A 21,282-nucleotide genomic window follows, 5' to 3' on the forward strand; every position below is an offset into this window, starting at 1 on the left:
ACCAACCCTCCCCCCCGGCCCTATGGAAGAGCGGGAGGAGGGAAAGGTGACTGGACAGGCGTCTGGCTGCTCCGTGATCACGTAGTGACCACGGAGCGGTAACATGTAATACAATGACACAATACAGCCTAGGATAAAGCAACCAACTAATCAGAGAGATGCTATAGAGAAGCAACCGAACTGAAGAGCGGAAGCAATAGTGGTGGATACCAATAAAACATAACCTAGGCTACGTGAAGCCAGACGCCGTAGGCTAACCTAAACATAAATAATCAAAATCACTTAACGTAAAGAAAGAAAATAAATCAGTAGGAGAAAAAATCCAGGAGTGTACGACTAACTCGAAAGAAAGTCTACCACTCAAGCTAGCGGGGCCGCATACTAAGAGCTGTGGCTAGGGTCTGGATGGAAGATGCCTACGCAAGGTGAAGAAGACATGCATGCATGACATAAACCCAGTAGGCTGGACCCTAACATAAAATAGATAACTAATAATAGAGCATAATGAAATAAGGGAAGGTTCTGGGTACGGAAGACCAAGAACGAACCCGCCACGAGGCAGAACCATGCTGCCATGCTTCCGACCTAGAGCCCGTTATTTATACCTAAAAAACGACAAAATACTGACTCAAGGGCGGAAAAAAAACCAAATAGCAATAACAACTGATTACTTAACTTAGCTGCTGCGATGGCTGTACGCTCCATGACGAATAAATCCAAGATAGGGGCACAAAAAACACAGAGCAAAAAAGGGCACGTGTATACGCGGTGCACTAACTGAAAAGGATGACCACCAGAGGCGCAGCAGTCGGCAGCATGGGATGGAGTAGTAGTAGTTGCTGCCCACTCTGTGGGTCGGCTCCCCTCTAGTGGGGATTTTGTAGTGGGAGATTTCTATTGGCAAGCAGTTCGTGGTAGTGGTCTCACTCGCCATAGTGTTCATACCGACACCCTCTTGGAGGGTGAGCGAGTCAGTAGTACTGACCTTTTCTTTAGTTTATTTATTCTCTGGTATGTGTTAGTACATTTACCTTAGTAATAATGGATTAAAGGATATTTCGCGCAGCGACACGAACTGAGCCCAGAAAATTATTTTTTGTTTTTATCTTTTGTAAAAGTTAAGTGTAATGTATTTGTGATTGAGTTATTGGTCGTTTGCAAGGGGTTCGGGGATAACTCCTTGCAATCTTAGAACTAACATGGAGTTAGGTTAAGGTGATCGGGATCGGTATTGTGCTCCTTGAAAAAGGTTCTTGTCATATAAGTGGATCGAAACCCTTTGACATAGCCCTTCTAGGATCGGCCAAGTAAGTGGATAAGACCCCTTTGGCAGACCTACAAGAACTCTTAGCAATAGATCAATATCTCGCTGAGGCTCTTGAGACTAAGCAGACTCCTGGGCATTAACCATGAAGTCTTCAGTCTAAACAGATAGGAACCAAGGTTTTAATTATTTTTTACCTACAACAAATGTTGTGATTTCTGTTTAAATCAGTTATTAGCTGTCTTTTACCCTCTTCCAATGGTGTGAATCAGCTAAGTATATATCTGACAGGTAAGTTGAATGTATAAAAATGATATTGTTATGATACAATAAAGTTTTATACATACTTACCTGGCAGATATATACAATTAATTGCCCACCCATCCTCCCCTCAGGAGACAGATGGTATAGAGAAAATCTGATAAAAAACGGGAATGGTTCCTATTCCTGCCACCCAGCGGCAGAGCGGTAGATCACCTGACCTACCTGTAGCGTGTGCGCGAAATTCGAAATTCTGTCGGGCGACGGAGTCTAATAGCTAAGTATATATCTGCCTGGTAAGTATGTATAAAACTTTATTGTATCATAACAATATCATTTTTTGATAAAACTATTTAAAAAAGCCAAGTACTATGAAAATTTTTAGTGGGTTTTTCTTGAGTTTTATCTAACAAAATAGGCTGTTTTCAGTGTTTTTATAGGGGTTCCAACTATTCACGGGTTCTAACTATTCACGGGGGCTCTGGTATGTATCCCCCGTGAATACAGGGGGACCACTGTATTCCATAGACATTGGGATGATGTGGAATATTACATTTCCCACCATTTAACCTGTTTTCTTTGTCAGATGATCAACAGAGTTGATCACCTGTATTTTCAAAATGACTGGCTACTCTTGACTGATAGTCGAGTGACATCAAATGGTGCTGACTCTCAAGGCTAGAGGTATCTATCTGTTTGCATTGCTGGTTCCACAGGTCATGGACTTTGCTGAGAAAAACTCCTGTCAGACTGTGATGTGAGGATTTTGCACAGAGGTAAGCCAGGTGTCTGATTTAAGACCCTGGGTATCCCAACTTATAGGAATTATTCGTACATGACAAGTCATACAGGATTTGGTTTTTCTTATGTCAATAGCATTTTTTCTTGATAAGGAAGTAAATCCAACCTTTGCAGCCTGGCCCAAGCACCTTATGACCCCAGGGGTGAAATTTCATCCAAGAGCTTTCTCTCAGGATGGTCTTTTTGGCCAGCAAATCCTTGTGAAAGAGCAGCAAGGAGTTGTGAATCTTCAAGCCTTTTTTTTGTTGGTTGCCCGGACAAGGTGCTTCGCATGTGTGATGTGAATTGTTAGATACTTCCTGAGAGGAATTGCTCTCTTATTTCAGAGTTTCAGTGACATTCTTTGTTACAGGTAGACATAAGAAGGTGTTCAAGAGCACCCCTTCCTTGTATGGCTTTGTGAGGTACCAGAGGAGCATATGACTCTTCTGAGAAGGACATCACCCACTTCACTTAAGTCAGGACACTGGAAGTCAGCGCTTAGGACTGACTATTCTAATCCTTTTGAGAAGAACTTTTTGGTGTGGCAGCAAAAGTAGGTGTCTGTATTGTGTACATCCACTTTCTTCTTTCTGCTAGAATGACATCACCACCAGGTCCCTAGATACATCATCTTGGGACATTCAGTTGTTGCTCAACAAGTTTTGTAGACACCCAGCTCTGTCTGAGAGACAGGTATCTCTCCTAACTGTTCTTGCTTAGTGTAAGCCCTGGGGGTACAAATGGTCTTACTTCTGTTACTCCATTCTGAAACAGCACCTATGCCGAGGTATCAGTTAGGTCAGACTATATACAGGTACCCTTACTTCCAGCATGCAGTCTTAGCATAGCATGTAAGATTTGTCTCCCTCCATTTCCCCTTTTAACTAGAAGAGGGTGGGGGGCATACGTAGAACTATTTTTGGGACCAGGTACATACCGTATATTTCGGCGTATAAGTCGACCCTTTAGCCCAAAAAAATCATGCCAAAATTAGGGGGTCGACTTATCTAACGGTAACAAAAAGTGAATCTTTATTATTTTGGCATATTGGTACAGAAATCAGGCTTTACAGTTGGCTAATAAGAAGACAGCCTTGTTGGAGGGTAACTATGTATGTAAATACTAGTATTAAAAAACATTTCACACTGTAATACGACAATAATAATACATTAGAACATCCATTACCTTACATAAAATGAAAAAAATCAAAGTAACTTGAAGAAATCACAATCGTACAGCAAGTGTAAACATTGCGTAGTCATTTGTAGTACCGTAGTTGAGAAGGATGCGTTCACTCTGACAGTTTTGTATTTACCGGGGTATTGTTCAAAAACATTTATGGTATGACATCTTTATTTATCACATAAAAAAAATAAAAAAAAATTGTATTTAATGGTAAATATGTATTTAAAATCCTTCAAAATTACTTGAGTCATCGTCACTTGAATTAAAAAATTCATCAAGCATTAACTTGAGTGGCAGTTTGTACATACTATATACTTAGGCGTTTATGCAGCGTTAGTTAGCGCTTTTGTTTGTTTACATTACACTCGAGTAACGTATCTTTCGTTTCGTCATTTCTAATCATATTTGCAGGTATACATCTTTTATATGTTACACGGATTTGTTAATATACCGAGTATATTACTTGTATTTCATATGGTAAGTAGAGCAACATATGTACCGTAATAACATTCAGGTTATTTTATATGATACGTTTTACCCTGCTGCTTATATTGAGCGTGTGGTTGGCCTCACATTTTATAGGTCGACTAATATACCCAATATTAGTTAAAATCATAAAAATTTACTCAGAATAGGGGGGTCGACTTATCTTCCGGTCGACTTATACGCCGAAATATACGGTAATAATACCCAGAATTAGTTGCCTTTTGACTTTAATTCCCATAAGGGGGTTTTCATGGTTACCTAATGTTTTTCCTCTCTTAAATAGATTCACTTGGGCTCAGGGCCATACTGCTCTGAAGACCTTTATGCCAGATTGGTTAGGAGGTTAAAGGAGTTTTTGCATCCTCTGCTCACGTTCCTGACTGGGAATGTGATATTTCCAGGTGGGATTCAACTCCAGTTAGTTGTCAAAGGCAATCTCCCACCTAAGCTATCAATCTCCTATATGAAAGATGATGGTTTGTTTTTATGTAGGATCAAGTAAGAAGTTTTTTAACTAATTTGTATTTTTCTTAGGTGTACAGACCAGAGCCTCTTGAAGATTAAACCCATCACAGTTAGCCTGTTTTGTCTCAGCAGCTAAAGAAAAAAGTGACTAGGGATAGAAGATGAGGGAAAAGTATTCCCCCATCACCCCCATAAATCCCTTCTGTTAACTACCTTGTTACAGATTTCAATGACCATCCTAGCTCACAGTGATGGATATGCATGTGTACAAGGCTTTGATTGTATATTTGGGAAAAATAAAAGTTACTCTTAAGTATTATTTATGTCTGATTATTGATGGTTTCTGGATTAGAAAATATTTAAATAGGATCTGCTAGGGATTTTTTACATTAACTTCAAACTTTAACTTTCAAATTTTAATTTCTTCAGCATGACTTTCATGTGACAGAAAATTTTATGGACAAAGCTGTGTTAGTATAAAGTTATATCAAGCTTGTTAATCATTGAAAAAAATATTTTTAAAGACTAGTTAAAAATAGGTTTTTTGGCTTTTCAGGGCTTCTTAAGGTTTCAAAATCTTAAAATAACCGTGTTTTGTGTGTGTGTGTGTGTGTGTGTGTGTGTGTCAGTGGTTTTATTAAACTTCTTTTTTTTTCTTGTAAAGGTGGCAGACATTGGTAGGAGATGCATCATTGGCGATTATTGGGACAGAGTTGGGAGAATTGTCATTCATTGAGCTTAGTACTGGTAAAGAAGTGGGTGGCACTTACATTACAGTCCCTGTTAAGGAGCTTCACTTATGCCGAGACAATTCTTTAGATACAATTTACTTGCTGGTATGTATACTATTGTTATACTAATTTTAATATAGAAGCTGATCATATTTCCTGTTACTATTTCATTCAGTTTTTGTTTGCATCTTTAAAACTTTTGTTTTATATAAGTAACTTACCAAGTAATTACATAGCTAGTAGTTTTACTTACTTTGGCAGTTAGAGTTTTGAAATTCACAGTAGCGCTACTTTTGTTTTGGCTAGGTGGCTAACCGCACCCACTTTTGGGATAGAGATGAACCAACGTAGCACAAAGTTCAGTTATTTCTGCCAGCTGATGACTGTAACAGTGATTAGCAGCAGCAAATTTTAGGAATAATTTTTTAAGATTACACACAAAAAACAATCCCCCCCAAAATAATCTCACTTTCCCACATCATCGATGGAAAATCACAAATTTCTGAAAAAGCATAAACAGCATTAATAATGATATGAAATTTTGGATATAGTATAATCGACATCAATAGAAATTAACAAAAATTAGATGCATTGCAATAACGTGCATTTAATATGACTTGAAATGGAATAAAAATAATAATGCAATAAACAATAATAATGCAATAAAAAATAATACAATTATGAATACATAGACTCACTCATTATATGCTTGGAACTGTAACAAAATGTTTAAAAAATTAGACATCAATTTCTCAGTAATAACTGACATGAAACAAAAGTGAAGCATGTTTTGGTTATTCTCTGTTCACTTTGTGACGGACACATTGCTCATGACTCGAGCTGGTATGCTTCTAAAGGCACCTACATACACTTACAAATTATGTGGATGGTTTGCTTTATTGAAGTGGGAGGAACGGTGGCACAACGAGTTACTCTTTTTTTTAAAGAAGAATTTATCACTTGCATGTTCAGAAAACTGTGACTTGTCAGTCAACTCCCTTACACACTAGCAAACCCACACACACTCAACACATGCACCTCCCAGGGCACTCACTCAACACGTTCATACAATAGCTGACTCACTTGCCTCTGTTTTCTGTGCAACTCACCCACAGGTGTAACTGAAACATTTAACTGTATGCGTCGCAGTTCCTCTCTCTTTGGCTCGTGCTTTACAGTATACTTTTGGGAAGAGCGTCAGCTACTCTTATTGCTTTTTTTTTATATATATATATATATATGATCAATCCCCACTACGTCAAAGTTGCTCAATCCTACGATCTTGTTGAGAAATTAATATTCTTAAGGACATTTTTGTTTCAGGGATAAAATACAATTTGTTCTCACTTCGTTATCAAATTTAAAAATTACTTTTCTTTCCCAATGAAAATCTGACTACTCTTTCAACAAATATCAGTCTCGTTACTTTACTCAAACAAATTCTTTAATGAACTTACGTTAATGATTCTGTCTTTAAATCTTAATTACAATTCTTCGATGGGGATAAAAAGGAATGCATTGTCGTTTGTGATACTTTCAACTATAACTTTCTACAAATTCCCTATCTGCATTCCCCTAACATAACATGCTATTGATTACGCTACCAAAGGCTACACAACTCGTTCATTGTGCAGTCAAACTAATACTAATACGTATTACAATTTTTAGCAATCACGACGGCTTCTTGGGGGGGGCAGGGTCTCCCACCTCCGGGGGTGTGAAGGGTATCCTCTCATCACATCCCCATAGTGTCCCAAGACACTATCCTGTACTGTCCCTCTCTCTCCGCCATACAGTTGAGATGTTCCCGTCTTCTATGCAATTTGCACACAGGTCAGCAGGTCTGTTAGTGCCAGCAGTGGTGCTGGCGATCACTAATGACGCTATTAGTTTGCTTGTATCTTCTTGACATCACGCCTGGATTCTCTTACTGGTTGCTGGCTGTCATCTGACATCTATCGGCTATTCCTTATTCTAACATCGCGTCATCCTATCCATACCTTAGGCAGGTATCGTGACTTCCTTCACGGGTCAAGGTTGGTAAGGGGACTTCTGCACTATTTACCTTTTTAATACCATCCATCTACTCTTCAATAGGTCGCGATCAGAAGTAGGAGTGGACTTCCCCTTTCCCACGGGGTCACGGGGGAGAGGCTCTGGTCGACCTCTCTCATTCCCAGCTTTTTCGACTCTTGGGTGGACAGGTTGTTCTCTACTCCCGTACTCCTCAAGGGTGAGGATTTGCATCCCTTCCCTCACAACAAGAAAACAAGGCGTCCCTTGTTCTCAGGAACTGCCTAACAGTCCCGCACGGCACTGGGGCTAGCGTGGGGTACCTTCCCGGCATTACCTCCATGCCACCTTCCGTCCTTCCTGGTGGGGTTGGACTGCTCGCCATCTCTCCGTTCAAAACACGTTCGTTGCTCCTATACTTGGTCTGCTACATGAGTCGGTTACTCAGGGGGTCACGAACGGTGTTCAGGTGCCAGCATCACGGCACCACCGTTGTTTGAATTTGGCGCTGCAACCGTCGATTTTGAATTCTCCCCCACTAGTCTTTGTCTCGAACGGATTTTTCCAATATTTTGTTACTACTACCGCCGACTCGAATTATTCTCTCACCTGCTCGTTATCGAATTCGGCCGCGAAACTGTCTAACAGCAATAATTTATTAACGATTTCTGCAATCGCACTCTTTCTGTCTGGCTGGTTAGCACTGTATTTTTCAAAATTGTATGGTGTGATTGTACACTGTCTTTCTGGTTAGCAATACGCATTTTGAAATCGTATGGTGTGATTGTACACTGTCTTTCTGGTTAGCAATACACATTTCGAAATCATATGGTGTGATTGTACACTGTCTTTCTGGTTAGCACTACGCATTTTGAAATCGTAAGGTGTTATTGTACACTGTCTTTCTGGTTAGCACTACGCATTTCGAAATTGTATGGTGTGATTGTACACTGCCTTTCTGGTTAGCAATGTGCATTTCGAAATCGTATGGTGTGATTGTACACTCTGCCTTTCTGTTTTACAATGTGCATTTCGAAATTTCGATGTGTGATGGTTACCTGTCTTTCTGGTTACAACTGTACACTGTCCTTTTTCCTGGGTTAGCACTACGCATTTTGAATCGTTTGGTGTGATTGTACACTGTCTCTGTTAGCATATGATTTGAAAATGTAGGTGTTTGTACACTGTTTCTCTCTGTTAGCACTATGCATTTCAAAATCGTATGGTGTGATTGTACACTGTCTTTCTGGTTAGCAATGTGCATTTCGAAATCGTATGGTGTGATTGTACACTGCCTTTCTGGTTAGCAATGTGCATTTTGAAATCGTATGGTGTGATTGTACACTCTTTCTGGTTAGCACTGTGCATTTCGAAATCATATGGTGTGATTGTACACTGTCTTTCTGGTTAGCACTATGCATTTTGAAATCGTATGGTGTGATTGTACACTGCCTTTATGGTTAGCAATGTGCATTTCGAAATCGTATGGTGTAATTGTACACTCTTTCTGGTTAGCACTGTGCATTTCGAAATCATATGGTGTGATTGTACACTGTCTTTCTGGTTAGCACTGCGCATTTCGAAATCGTAGGGCCACTCAATTTATTAGAACGGTACGCCACTTTTCTGCTGATGGCTTTAGCCATAACTGTTTTTATCCAAGAATATTGTATGTATTCTCATATTATTGTATTTTAAAATACTACGGCAAATTTAAGCCTGTATTCCGCGGAGCGGCCAATGTTGTGGTTTAAAATCAGCTGATGAATAAGAGTTTGTTTCTCCATAACGCAATTCTGAGCGAATGCTCTTGCTTCTAGTTAGCATAAACAAATATCTAGATACTTGACTTATATGAGACAAAGTTATTTTTCCTTATACAGCGTGTTTTTAGGTGGAAATATTTATTGAATATGTCACGTTGTGAATGTGAACTACTTTTTTTTTTCGTTAACAGATTACGTTGGCGGCATGTTTATTGCGTAAAAAATTACGTGATTCCGTTTGCAATAATCCTTTATATCATCGTAATACGAACTTTACGTTATTTATCTTATATCGGCGTGAAACCAACAGTAAAATGTATTCTTTCAAACACAGTAGTTTTGATTAAAATTATTTTATCCCAATTTTATCTACAGTTGTGTTTGATGGCATACGTTTACTGCAATTTATCCTTGTTGCCGATGTACGATAATAGTCATTAGCAGCTTGAACAGTTTTCTCAGCTTCCGTTATAACTAGGTTTAAATTTAACAGTATATTTCCCGATTGATCTTTAATCTAATTTGATCTCTGATCTATAGCGAATAAAGTTATTACATTAAGATATCTCAGTTCTATTCTATACATAACGCCATTTATAACAACTACGGTAATGCTGTACTGTTGTATGATGATTGAAATACAAGCCAAACGGATGTTATCCAGTTAGGTTGTACTTAGAAAAAAAAAGTCGTTTCTCGTTCGGTTGTTCATGGCTGTACACGTTCACGCAACGAGTATAACGTTAAAACCATACTTTCATCATTCTCTTTTGCTGTTATTGAACTTATGTAACTAGAAGATGGGTAAAGTTAGGCCATTGTAATTTGATCTCTCATAAAATCGGACTATCGTAAGACTAATGTTCGTAACCTGAACACTACAGCTACCTGTACACTGTATAAACTTTATTATATCTTTACATACTCTAGACACCCAAAAGTACTGTACAGTAAATTCTATAGTACTATACTGCATAAATATAATTTTACTCATTGCCCCGTTGTGGGATTACGGCGCCTTTGACTGGTCTAGAGTTTCGAAAGAAGGTGTGCGGTGGCCGTAGGCTTTAAAATCGCTCGGCGTCGAAAATCGCTTGCCGTCGGCGGCCAGGAATGGAACCCCTGCCGCTAACCGAGGGCCGCCTGTATTTATTTAAGTTTCTCTCTGAGAATTTAATATTTTGTGTGGCCTCTATCTGCCTGTACAACAGCCTGCATTGTTGAGGGGTATGATTTCAGCAAATTGCAAAAAAGCTGAAACTCCAACTCCATTTACATGAGCACTTCAGTCACCTCTCTTCGCAGGTCGTCAAGGCTTGGTATACCATCATAGTTCACTGTGCGCGGTTCAACACGATCTGCATTTCAATATAATCCTTTAAGATACTACCAGTGTTTTCACACTCATTAAGGTCAGGGGAGCCACCTGGAAATTCACTTGACGAGAAGAAATCAATACCACTGTTTCGAAGCAGCTCCTGTGTCTGAAGAGCCTTGAAACATGGTGCCTTATCATGCAAAAATGTGACTTCTTCAACAGATAACACATTTTCAGGATCTTTGAGTATTTGCTATTCCATGACTGTCCTTTTTCTTTGATGATCCACATTAACTGTTTGGCTGTGAAACAGACAAAGTCCCAAACATTCAGGAAATTTCACAACTTGGCGATAGTGCACGTCATCGCTGATATTGTCCAACTTTGCAGCCAAAATGATGTCATTTTTATGATTTGGCTTCCTGATTGTGTAAATGAAGAACTCATCTGATGTGACAACATGGAGAAAGTCAGCTTCATCCCAATCTTGAAAAAATGAACTACAAAACCATGCACGGTCTCTCTCTGTTGCTGAGCGATGTTGGGCTTGCTGATAACATGAAATGGCTTGATACCAGATTTTTTCAAATCACAATATAGAGCACTATAACTTCTCTTCTTTCCCCTTTTTGTTTCTAGTTCAAGAGCCAATATACATAAAGATTTTCTTGGTCTACTGACTGCCTCAGCTATGATGTCTTTTTACTCCTGAGAAAGGACTTCAGGCCATCCAAGAAAGGACTTCAGGCCCTCCAAGATTGTCACACTTTTCCCAATGACAGTCATATGGATTTTTGTTCCAGTTTCTTTTAACAAAGGATTAATCTCTTTTAATGTATTTAGCTATCCAGGAGCGTGAAATGAAGGATGCCTTATCATCCCTGCCCTCTCTGAAGGTTATAGCCCAGATTTGGTCAATCCATCCAGAGGATTTGGGTTCTTCGGAACATTGACCAAAGTAGCAAACTCCTACACTTCCTTTCTTTGAACTTAAACACAATTCTTGTTAGTCTTTCAGAACTAAAACAGTTTGTAGTCTTTCAAGTCTCAAAATCCAAGATAGACATTCCTCAGTGTGATAGCAACATCACAGTAGCACCATGGTTATCAAAACGGCCTAGTACCCTTTCATCTACTCTATGGCAGTGCAAGTACATGAGCAGACAGAAGTATATTCAGCACAGTGGCCAACCAGACATCACAAGCAAGATGAAGTCAGGAAATAAGGACAGTTGATCTAGGCACCTGGACTTCTGGAATTCATTCAACTTCTAAAGAAGCTGTATCGTAATCCTTTTTTCAACTTCCTAAAGTTGGCTCTGTTCTGATCTGTCTACTTGTTCTACATGTTTTGAAGGTGATCAGTGAGATGGATCATTCTTCTTCTATGGTCCTGTGGCACGAGTGACAATATGACACTTATGTTCCCTCCATAAACTAGTCTTTCAACCCAATGCTAGTGACTCGTTCGTTAGCTTTGAGTTGCCTGAGAAATTACGTCCAATGGCCATTTCTCTGACTAGGGAGATGATTAAACAAGCGTACCCTGCAACTTCCTGGTGGATATCAGTACTTTTTGGGCAAGATGACGATGACCCTGGCCTCGAGAGAGGCCAGGGTCATCGTTCTGTCCATTGCATTCAGGAAGAAGCTGTCAGTCAAGTACTAGGATTCCCTTACTCCTATCTTCCTTCCTCTTCCAGTGAACAGAAGAACAGTGAACAAGCTGTCACTTGCTGGACTGGTGTGCATGCAGGTGATCTAGATGACTGAGTATCCTATCTATATCCAGTTTTATGTGGAATAGTAGATGCAAATCATTCCCTCTCTAGCAAGGAGAGAGAGGGACTGACCATGAGGAAGCCAGTTGGTTATTCGTAGCTTTATAGTCTCCGACACTGTGGGTTCATCCAAACCTTTTTGAATCAGGGATACATATTACTTTCCCTTAATTCAAAATGTACAGAAATCTGATGTTTGAACATCCCATTATTCAATAGATCAGAGGTATGATTGCCTGCCTTTGCTCTCTCATGACCAGAAAGAGTGTACCCAAGTGAGCCAAACTACCAGTCTGTTAACCCTTTAACGCTGATTGGACGTATTAAACGTCGATAAAAATTGTCTGTCGGGTGCCGATTGGACGTATGGTACATCGATATGAAAGTTTTTTTAAAATTCGCGGAAAAATACTTATAGGCCTACTAGGCAAAAAATTTTGAATCACGCACCTTGGGGGATGCTGGGAGCTCACGGATCAAGGCGTTGTTTTGTTTACAATCGTTACCCAGGCGCGCAAGCGCAAATTTCTTTCTTCTTGCACTAAAAAGCATCAGCGACACATCTCAGAAATTATATTGTCACTTTGACATAATTTTTGCAGCATTTTGTATTAGCCGTTACATGGAGTATTATATATGAAAATGTGCGCAATTTCATGTAGAATACAACAAAAAACAACTCATGGTTATAGCTTTTATCAGTTTTGAAATATTTTCATATAAATAACAATTAGTGCCAAAATTTCAACCTTCGGTCAACTTTGACTCTACCGTAATGGTAAAAAAACGCAATTGTAAGCTTAAATTCTTATATTCTAGTAATATTCAATCATTTACCTTCATTTTGCAACAAATTGGAAGTCTCTAGCACAATATTTCGATTTATGGTGAATTTATGAAAAAAACTTTTTCCTTACGTCTGCGCGGTAACTCTTCCGAAAAAATCAGAAATTTTTTCGTCCGATTGTCGTAATGTTTGCACCATTTTAAATTAGCCTTTACATAAAGTTTTATATATGAAAATGTGTGCAATTTCATGTAGAATAAAACTAAAAACAACCCATGGTTGTAGCTTTTATCAGTTTTGAAATATTTTCATATAAATAACAATAAGTGCCAAAATATCAACCTTTGGTCAAATTTGACTCGACCAAAACGGTAAAAAAACGTAATTGTAAGCTAAAACTCTTACATTCTGGTAATATTCAATCATTTACCTTTATTTTGCAACAAATTGGAAGTCTGTAGCACAATATTTCGATTTATGATGAATTTATGAAAAAAAAGCATTTTCCTTACGTCCGCGTGGTAACTCTTCCGAAAAAAATCAGACATTTTTTTGTCCGATTGTCGTAATGTTTGCATCATTTTAAATTAGCCGTTACATAAAGTTTTATATATGAAAATGTGCGTAATTTCATGTAGAATACAACAAAAAACAACCCATGGTTGTAGCTTTTATAAGTTTTGGAATATTTTCATTAAATAACGATAAATAGAAAAAATTCGTCCTTTGGTCAACTTTAACTTGACCGAAATGGTTGAAAACTGCAATTGTAAGCTATAACACTTACAGTCTAGTAATATTCAATCAATTACCTTCATTTTGCAACAAACGAGAAGTCTCTAACACAATATTTCGATTTATGGTGAATTTTTGAAAACTGCTTTTTTTTAGGTCCGCGCGTTACGAATTCATGCATCTTTTGTGATAATATTTTCTCTGTGTTGCCTTGATCGTTTTACAATGTGTTATATACCAAAATTATCACAATTTAGTGTACAATACGATGAAAAAAATTAACTTGTTAGCTTTAACCGTTTTGCTCACAGCGCGATTTGTATACAATTATGAAAAAAAAATTTCGCGCTGTCATATATCCCAATATTTATATATGATAATGATTTTTTTTTCTTTTCTGATGGTTGCATACTAAACTTCAGGCAATGACAAAAAAAGGAGCCCAAAATGAACTCTTAATCTTGAAAACTAAGCGTGCTGTGATTTAAAAAAAAAACATTTTTTCCGCTTCGGCGCTCACTCGCGAACGCTGCTGGCATACGGGAGAAGATTTTTAAAATACTGCTTCGGCATGTAAGGGTTAAGAGATTTACTAAGTATCCTCCCTCCAAAAGTAAGTCTCCCTTAATTAACATACAAACCAGAGGTGTTTACATAAAGGGTCCACCTCTTCCACCCCTCATTCCCTTACCCGGGGCAAAAAGTAAACTGCATAGATTTGAGCAAACTCAGATTAGGTGGGCGGTGCTTCTGCTCCTACCTTCAGTAAGTGTTAACATAACCACCTTGCAAAAAGTTTAATGGCCGGATTACCAGCTCACTGAAAGTTAATCCCATATGTAAAGACCTCAGGTTTGTATGTTAGGAAAAATACAAATTACTTAAATGTTTGTCATATTGGAAAACTCTGCCTAAACTAAATAGAATTGTTGTCTGGTCAAGTTAATAGGTTATCCATGCCAAAATTATTCATGTACAGCCTGTCTGTAACTTGGGGCTGTAGATATGTGCAGGTGTCCAAGGAACATCTTTATTGGCAGGTATGTATATGGGCTCAGGATTGGAGAGAGGAATCAAGCCTAAGGTACATCAAAACCTCACCTCCCAAAAGTAAACCTAATTATAAACTTGTTAAAATGCCAGTCGATCGTGCAGCAAATAGACCTTGTCTGCCTAAACCTTTGGAGTTATGCCTTTCAAAAGGGTAATTAGAGGGATAAGTATTCTGACATTACCAATTGCACAGATGACTTACCATAGTCACTTGTTGAAATATGCCTAAATTGGTAGAGGGAAGAAACAATATCTGGGTGAAGTAAAAGAGGATTTCTTAAACATTAATCAGCGTCAAGGGCAAAATATAATATGATGGATCTAACTCAAATGATGGAGTTTATTGTCCTGTTATAGCTGAGATGGGGAAAACTGCTTTCTTGTTCCTTCTACACAGCAGAAATATATGTGGTGCTAGAAGTTGTCAAATACATTTATAATGCATTATGTTTTGGGTCCTGGTTTTTTTCTGATTCCCGTAGTGTTTTATCCTTTATCTTCACAAAGCAGGTGACATCCTTTCACCATCTGGTACAAGCCATGCAGGAGTGGTTGGGCCATTTGTATTCATGTAAACGTTGGTGAATTTGTTTATCAGCAGTTTTGTGGATATATGAAAACAACAGAACATCTAGGGCAACTAAAGAGGATGTGGAGTTACATTTTTACTTAGTTGTAAATGACACACATGGAAATTTTAAGCAAGTTATAAATGACACATGGAAATTTAAAGCAAGTGATTCATTTTTACCTTGGAAATAAAAGGCAGTTAGCTGGAGTAACTGAAGTAGTAATCTGATGACCATTAAGAAATGGCAAGCCTTCAAGTCACCTTCATATGAGGACCATAATTTTAATGAAACTGTGTATTAGACTGCAGAGGAAACAGGTCCAAGTGTTTTTAATTAGTGTTAAATAAGTTTAATGATGAATCACATTATAAATGACTGTCCTTCATTTAATTAAAAGAGACAGTTATGCCAGTTCCTTAAGTGAGGTATTCTGATGAAAATAACTTGATTTTATATTTAAAGAAACGGCTTATCCAAAACTGCGACCCCATATAATGGGAACCAGCTGGGAAGAAGTGGCGTCTCTTTCACCCTCGCACTGAGGGAAAGCTGTGATGTCACCGCTGCCTAAGACGTCACTCACATCAATGACATCTCCCAGTCGTCTTCTCTGCCCCACCTTGCTCAGCCGTGACGTCATCACTGCTGCCCAGTTCGCTTATATGCCAGGCAGTGTTTCAGAGGTTGGACTTAGTATTGGTTGTGAAGTTGGCTGCCTTATCGGTTGGGAGGACTGATAGGAAACGTGTTGCTTCGTCCCCGCCTCATGAGAAGAGTTTGCATGAGAAACGAGTGCTGTCTTCCTCTTCCTCTTCCCCCTCATCGGCGTATCGACCGTTGGAAGACTATGGACTTTACACTTCCTTTGCCTTTGAGGGAGGAGCAACACGGACGTGTTCCCGAGAGTGCTGTGGTTTCGGGCAGTGTTAGTGGTGTGCATTCTGCAGGAGTTGCTTAGTCCTCTGCCTCGAATCTCGAGCGGTCAAGTTCTCCTAGACAGCTCAAGTCTCCAACGTGGGATATTTCCTTGGTTCTTAAGAGCTTCACTAAGAGTCCATATGAGCCCTTGCGTCGCTCATCTGACAGGAACCTGACGCTCAAGACAGTTTTCCTGGTTTTGGCATCTTCCAAGAGGGTAGGGGAGCTCCACGGTCTGAGCTATGAGGTGAAGCACACCTGGGGTTGGGGGTCGATGTCCTTCGATTTGTCCTGGAATTCCTGACCAAGACCCAAAATCCCTCGTTGCATGATGACAGGTTCACTTTGATTTCCATTCCATCACTGACTGACTTTGTGGGTGGTGATGCTCAAGAGCTTTTGTTGTGCCCTGTCCAAGCCCTGGGTTGCTATCTTAAAAGGACTTGGCACCTTAGACCAGGCTACTGCAGACTTTTTGCTAGCACAGACTGTACAAAGAAAAAGGTGTCTAAGAATACTATCTCTTTTTGGATATGGGAAGCCATCAAATGGGCATACTCGACTCTTGATGATTCCACCACCACGTCTGTGCAGGCTAGAGCACATGACGTTAGAGGTATTGGTCCCTCTCTGACTTTCAAAAAGAACTTGGCTGTACATAGAGTGTTGAGCGCTGGTACTTGGTTACGCCAGTCCACGTTCACCTCCTTTTATCTTAAGGATGGTGCCCACAGATCTACGGACACGTTTTTCCTGGGTCCTGTGGTGGCTGCCCAACAGGTTGTGTAACTCATAGTTGCCCTTAACAGGGCACCTTTGTATCTTACCTAAGATGATTGTGTGGATGAGAGAATGAGTGAGTTGGCTGGTCTCCTTCTTTCTCTTGTTCCTTTCCTTCTTCCTTCAGGCAGTTTAAGGAATAGACACGTCATTTGCTGGACTGGTCTGATACAGGTGAGTAAGGTAGTCATACTGGTAGTGTGGTCATGCAATATGCAAATATCTTACCCGCTATTTGGTAGCATATGCTCCACTCCTTGGCAAGGAGGAGTTGGGAGTAATACAAACCCTGGTGTCTTGGTTTGTTATCGGACAGTCAAAGTTTCTCTTTGGTTCCCTATACAATGGTTATCCCATATATCATTGTACATCACTCAGGCTCTGAGTGGTTAGATATCAATTTATCTAGCTTCTCAACGGGCTTCAGTCTCTCTCCAAGAACCATTTCTTTTGAGAGCTGAACTGGTGGGTAGGCCCCAGCCGGTCTAGGATGTCTCGTATTTTTCATAGCTACAAACCTGAGGTCTTAACGTTATACTGCCCACCTCTAGCCGCCCCTCTATTTGTTAAGTCATCCTGAGTTGAAAAAGACTGACGTGTTGTCGTAGGTGAATGATCTTAAACCATTCCTCACCCAATCTATGCATGCGTTGCCAGATATCACAAGATTCCTTGCTTTCATCTGCTTTTTAACCAGATTCAGCTAGGCTCTAGAAATTATCCTATTGTTAAGACCGAAGGTTTGTAGCTATGAAAAATACAAATTGTCTTAGAAAATTTGTCATGTTACCATGAATTTCAGTTATCCATTAGTTCATTTTTAGCTTGGCCTGAATGTTGTTATGTATAGCTAGTCATTTGTTTTGTTAAACTAATTTAGAATAATAATATAGTAATGATTACCTATGACTCAAAACTACAAGAGTGATTTGAAAATTTTATTGTTAATAATAGTAGTACCCTATAACTCAAAACTACGAGATTAAATTTAAAAGGTTTTGTATTTGAAAATGGCGCAAGTAACACAGGTTATTAACTTTTGTGGTAGTTTATAACAGTGTTGAATAACATTTCTGGTATTAAAATGTTCAAATTTGATAGAGACTAAGGAATAATAGTCATATGCAACATTTCACTCAAACACTAGAATGTTTTAGAAAAAGTATGAATGCTCTACAGAAAAAAAAAACTATTTTTTGTTAAACTATTGATTATTTTTACAGTTAAAATTTTATATTTATGCAGATAAGTGGTCCTGAGGATCGTCAGTGGCGTTTAGTGTTGGAGCAAAGGAGCAGCCAGTATTTGTTTCCTTTAGAACATATCACTCCAGAATGGCCAGATGATGAAAGTCCAGGGGGCTCTCTTCATCGGTCTGGTCCACCTCCACGTTCTCGATTGTTAGGTTTAAAACAATTGTCTGTTGAAAAACTTCAAATGCTTCGTCAGAGACTAGCAGAAGCAAAGACTGGGTCTCGACGCAAGCCTTTAACTGAAAATAAAGGTGAGCACTAGTTTCTGTCTGTGAGGATATTCATGGTCATGATGGGTTGTAAGTAAAATGCATATGTGCTGTAGTGATTTCACTTTATATGCCATTATATGCACATCTTCCTATGGAGTGTGATTTAAGAATCCCCCAAGGATATGAAGAAGTTTGGTTGTATTCTTTGCCTTATAGATATTAAATAGCTGAACAATGTCTTATTGATTTTTTGTGCTTTAAAGACCACACAGGACATAAGTCACACCTTTGCTAAGGAAGACCATGTATGGTTGTGTTCAGATTGATATTTAAAGGAAAATTTAGTTTAGTGTTCATAGAGTTATATGTATGATCTGTATTCATTAATATTTCATATGTATCTCAAAAATTTTATTTGACTGTGTCTGTCACCTTTAGTTTTTACCATTTGCTCTTTCACACATAGTCTTCCCGGTAAGGGTGAACTTTAAGGACTTGTAGCAGTTGTAGTTGCCTGAACAAACTTGCTTTGGTATAAACGTAAACCCTAGCAAAGCAAGCCAATGATGAATGAGACCTGAAGCAAACAAACAAAGATCACAATTTGTTGAAAAAAATCACTTCTTTCAGGCATTCACTTTAACTTTTATTTTGTAGCTTTTCTACCACCATGTGAATTGTTAACCTTTAGGCTTCAAGCATGATTGGAAGATTTTTATTTTAATAGTAGCACTCTTCACACAATTGTATATATATATATATATATATATATATATATATATATATATATATATAATATATATATATATATTTATAATTATATTTATATATAGGCAGTCCCCGGGTTCGACGATGGGGGTTCCGTTCTTGCGACGTGTTGTAAGCCGAAAATCGTCTACAGCCGGAACATCGTCAAAAATCCTAAGAAAAACTTACTTTTAATGCTTTGGGTGCATTACAAACTATGTAATCTGCATTCTTATTGCATTTTTTCATCTAAAAAACCTTCAAATAATGATTATTTTACATTTTTGGAGTCATATTTCTTCTGCCAGATCAGCGTTGTAAGCGTCATAACCCTGGAACATACAACGTAAACCTGGAAATAATTTCTGATATATATATATATATATATATATATATATATATATATATATATATATATATATATATATATATATATATATATATATATATATATATATATATATATATATATATATATACGTATATATATACATACATACACATCAGACACGGCAGTCCCCGGGTTACGACTGGGGTTCCGTTCTTGAGACACGTTGTAACCCAGAAATTGTCGTAAGCCTGGAACATCATAAAAAATCTTAAGAAAACTTACTTTTAATGCTTTGGTGCATTGAAAACTATGTAAACTGCATTCTTATTGCATTTTTCATCCAAAAAACCTTCAAATATTGATTATTTTGCCTTTTTGGTGTCATATATCTTGTGCCAGATCAGCGTTGTAGGCGTCGTAACCCTGGAACATGAGTCGTAACTCAGGAAATAATTTCTGATGAATATAATTGAAAAGCGCCTTAGCCTCGGAACGTCGTAAGCCGAACCCGTCGTAACCCAGGGACTGACTGTATCTCTATATATCTATCTATATATATATATATATATATATATATATATATATATATATATATATATATATATATATATATATACACACACATACACACAGTAGTACCTCGAGATACGAAATTAATCCGTTCCGAGGGGCCCTTCGTATCATGAGGTTTTCGTATCTTGGACCATATTTTACATGTAAAATGACTACATTTTACATGTAAAATGGCTAATCCGTTCCTAGCCCTCCAAAAACACCCCAGTAAATTCCATAATAAAGCTAAATTGACCTATAAACAATGAAATACTACAACAATTTGGACCATTCAATACCTAAATTAATAACAAAATGCAAAATAACCTGTAAATAGTGTATTAGTGACATGGTATACAAGAAATACTGTACGTAAAATGTGGAAGCTTACCTTTCGAGTGAGGCTATCTCCGAAAGTGGTGGCAGAGGAGGAGGAGGACAAACAGCAGATACGTACGTACGTCTGTACACTTAACTTTACGAAAAACATAAAAAATTTAAGGAAAACCAAACTAAAATATAAAAAATTTAAGGAAAACTAAACTAAAATTTACGAAACACATTAACAAAACTGTAACACTCAACTTTACAAAAAACTAAAATAAAAACTTTTTTTTTTTTTTTTTTTTTTTTTTTTTTACTTCATCACCACTTTCAACTTTCTCTTTTTTAGTATCACTTGGTTCTTCCTTTTTACTTACTCCTGCTAATACTAAAGGCCTCTTTAAAAAATAACTATCCAAGGAAGATTGCTTCTGCCTACTTTTCACAATGTTCCTGAAATGACTCAGGCAAACGTCATCGAACTGCGCAAGCATACGACCTGTGTGAGCCTTTTCGGGGTGTCTTTTTTTCTACAAACGATTGCACTTTATGAAAAGCGGCTAGAACATCCTTAATTTCTGCCGTTATTTTTTTATTTTATTTTTTTTTTTATTTTTTTTTTTTATGTTGTTTTTTTTTTTTTTTTTTTTTTTTTTTTTTTTTTTTTTTTTTTTACAGAATTTCAACTTCATCACCACTTTCAACTTTCCGTTTTTTATCACTTGGTTCTTCCTTTTTGCTTACAACTTTCTGTTTTTTATCACTTGGTTCTTCCTTTTTCTTACTCCTGCTAATGCTAAAGGCCTCTTTAAAAAATAACGCTCCAAGGAAGATTGCTTCTGCCTACTTTTCACAATGTTCCTGAAACAACTTAGGCAAACGTCATTGAACTGCGCAAGCATACGACCTGTGTGAGCCTTTTCGTGGTGTCTTTTTTTGTATAAACGCATAGTGTTCATTAACGG

General features: G+C 38.0%; 2 protein-coding genes across 2 annotated transcripts in view; one reads left to right on the forward strand and one right to left on the reverse strand.

Moving 5' to 3' along the window:
• Positions 1 to 21,282, reverse strand: part of LOC135224546 (uncharacterized) — a 387,606-nt gene that overhangs the window by 217,022 nt on the left and 149,302 nt on the right. The gene's annotated exons all lie outside the window — the stretch shown is intronic.
• LOC135224545 (uncharacterized) overlaps positions 1 to 21,282 on the forward strand; it is a 202,735-nt gene that overhangs the window by 52,769 nt on the left and 128,684 nt on the right. The window contains exons 4-5 of the mRNA XM_064263642.1: positions 5,109 to 5,280; positions 18,144 to 18,402. Of these exons, the coding sequence (XP_064119712.1) occupies positions 5,109 to 5,280; positions 18,144 to 18,402 (431 nt within the window). The remainder of the gene's footprint in view (positions 1 to 5,108; positions 5,281 to 18,143; positions 18,403 to 21,282) is intronic.

The sequence above is a fragment of the Macrobrachium nipponense genome, chromosome 12, assembly GCF_015104395.2.
Source record: "Macrobrachium nipponense isolate FS-2020 chromosome 12, ASM1510439v2, whole genome shotgun sequence".
Taxonomy (NCBI): domain Eukaryota; kingdom Metazoa; phylum Arthropoda; class Malacostraca; order Decapoda; family Palaemonidae; genus Macrobrachium; species Macrobrachium nipponense.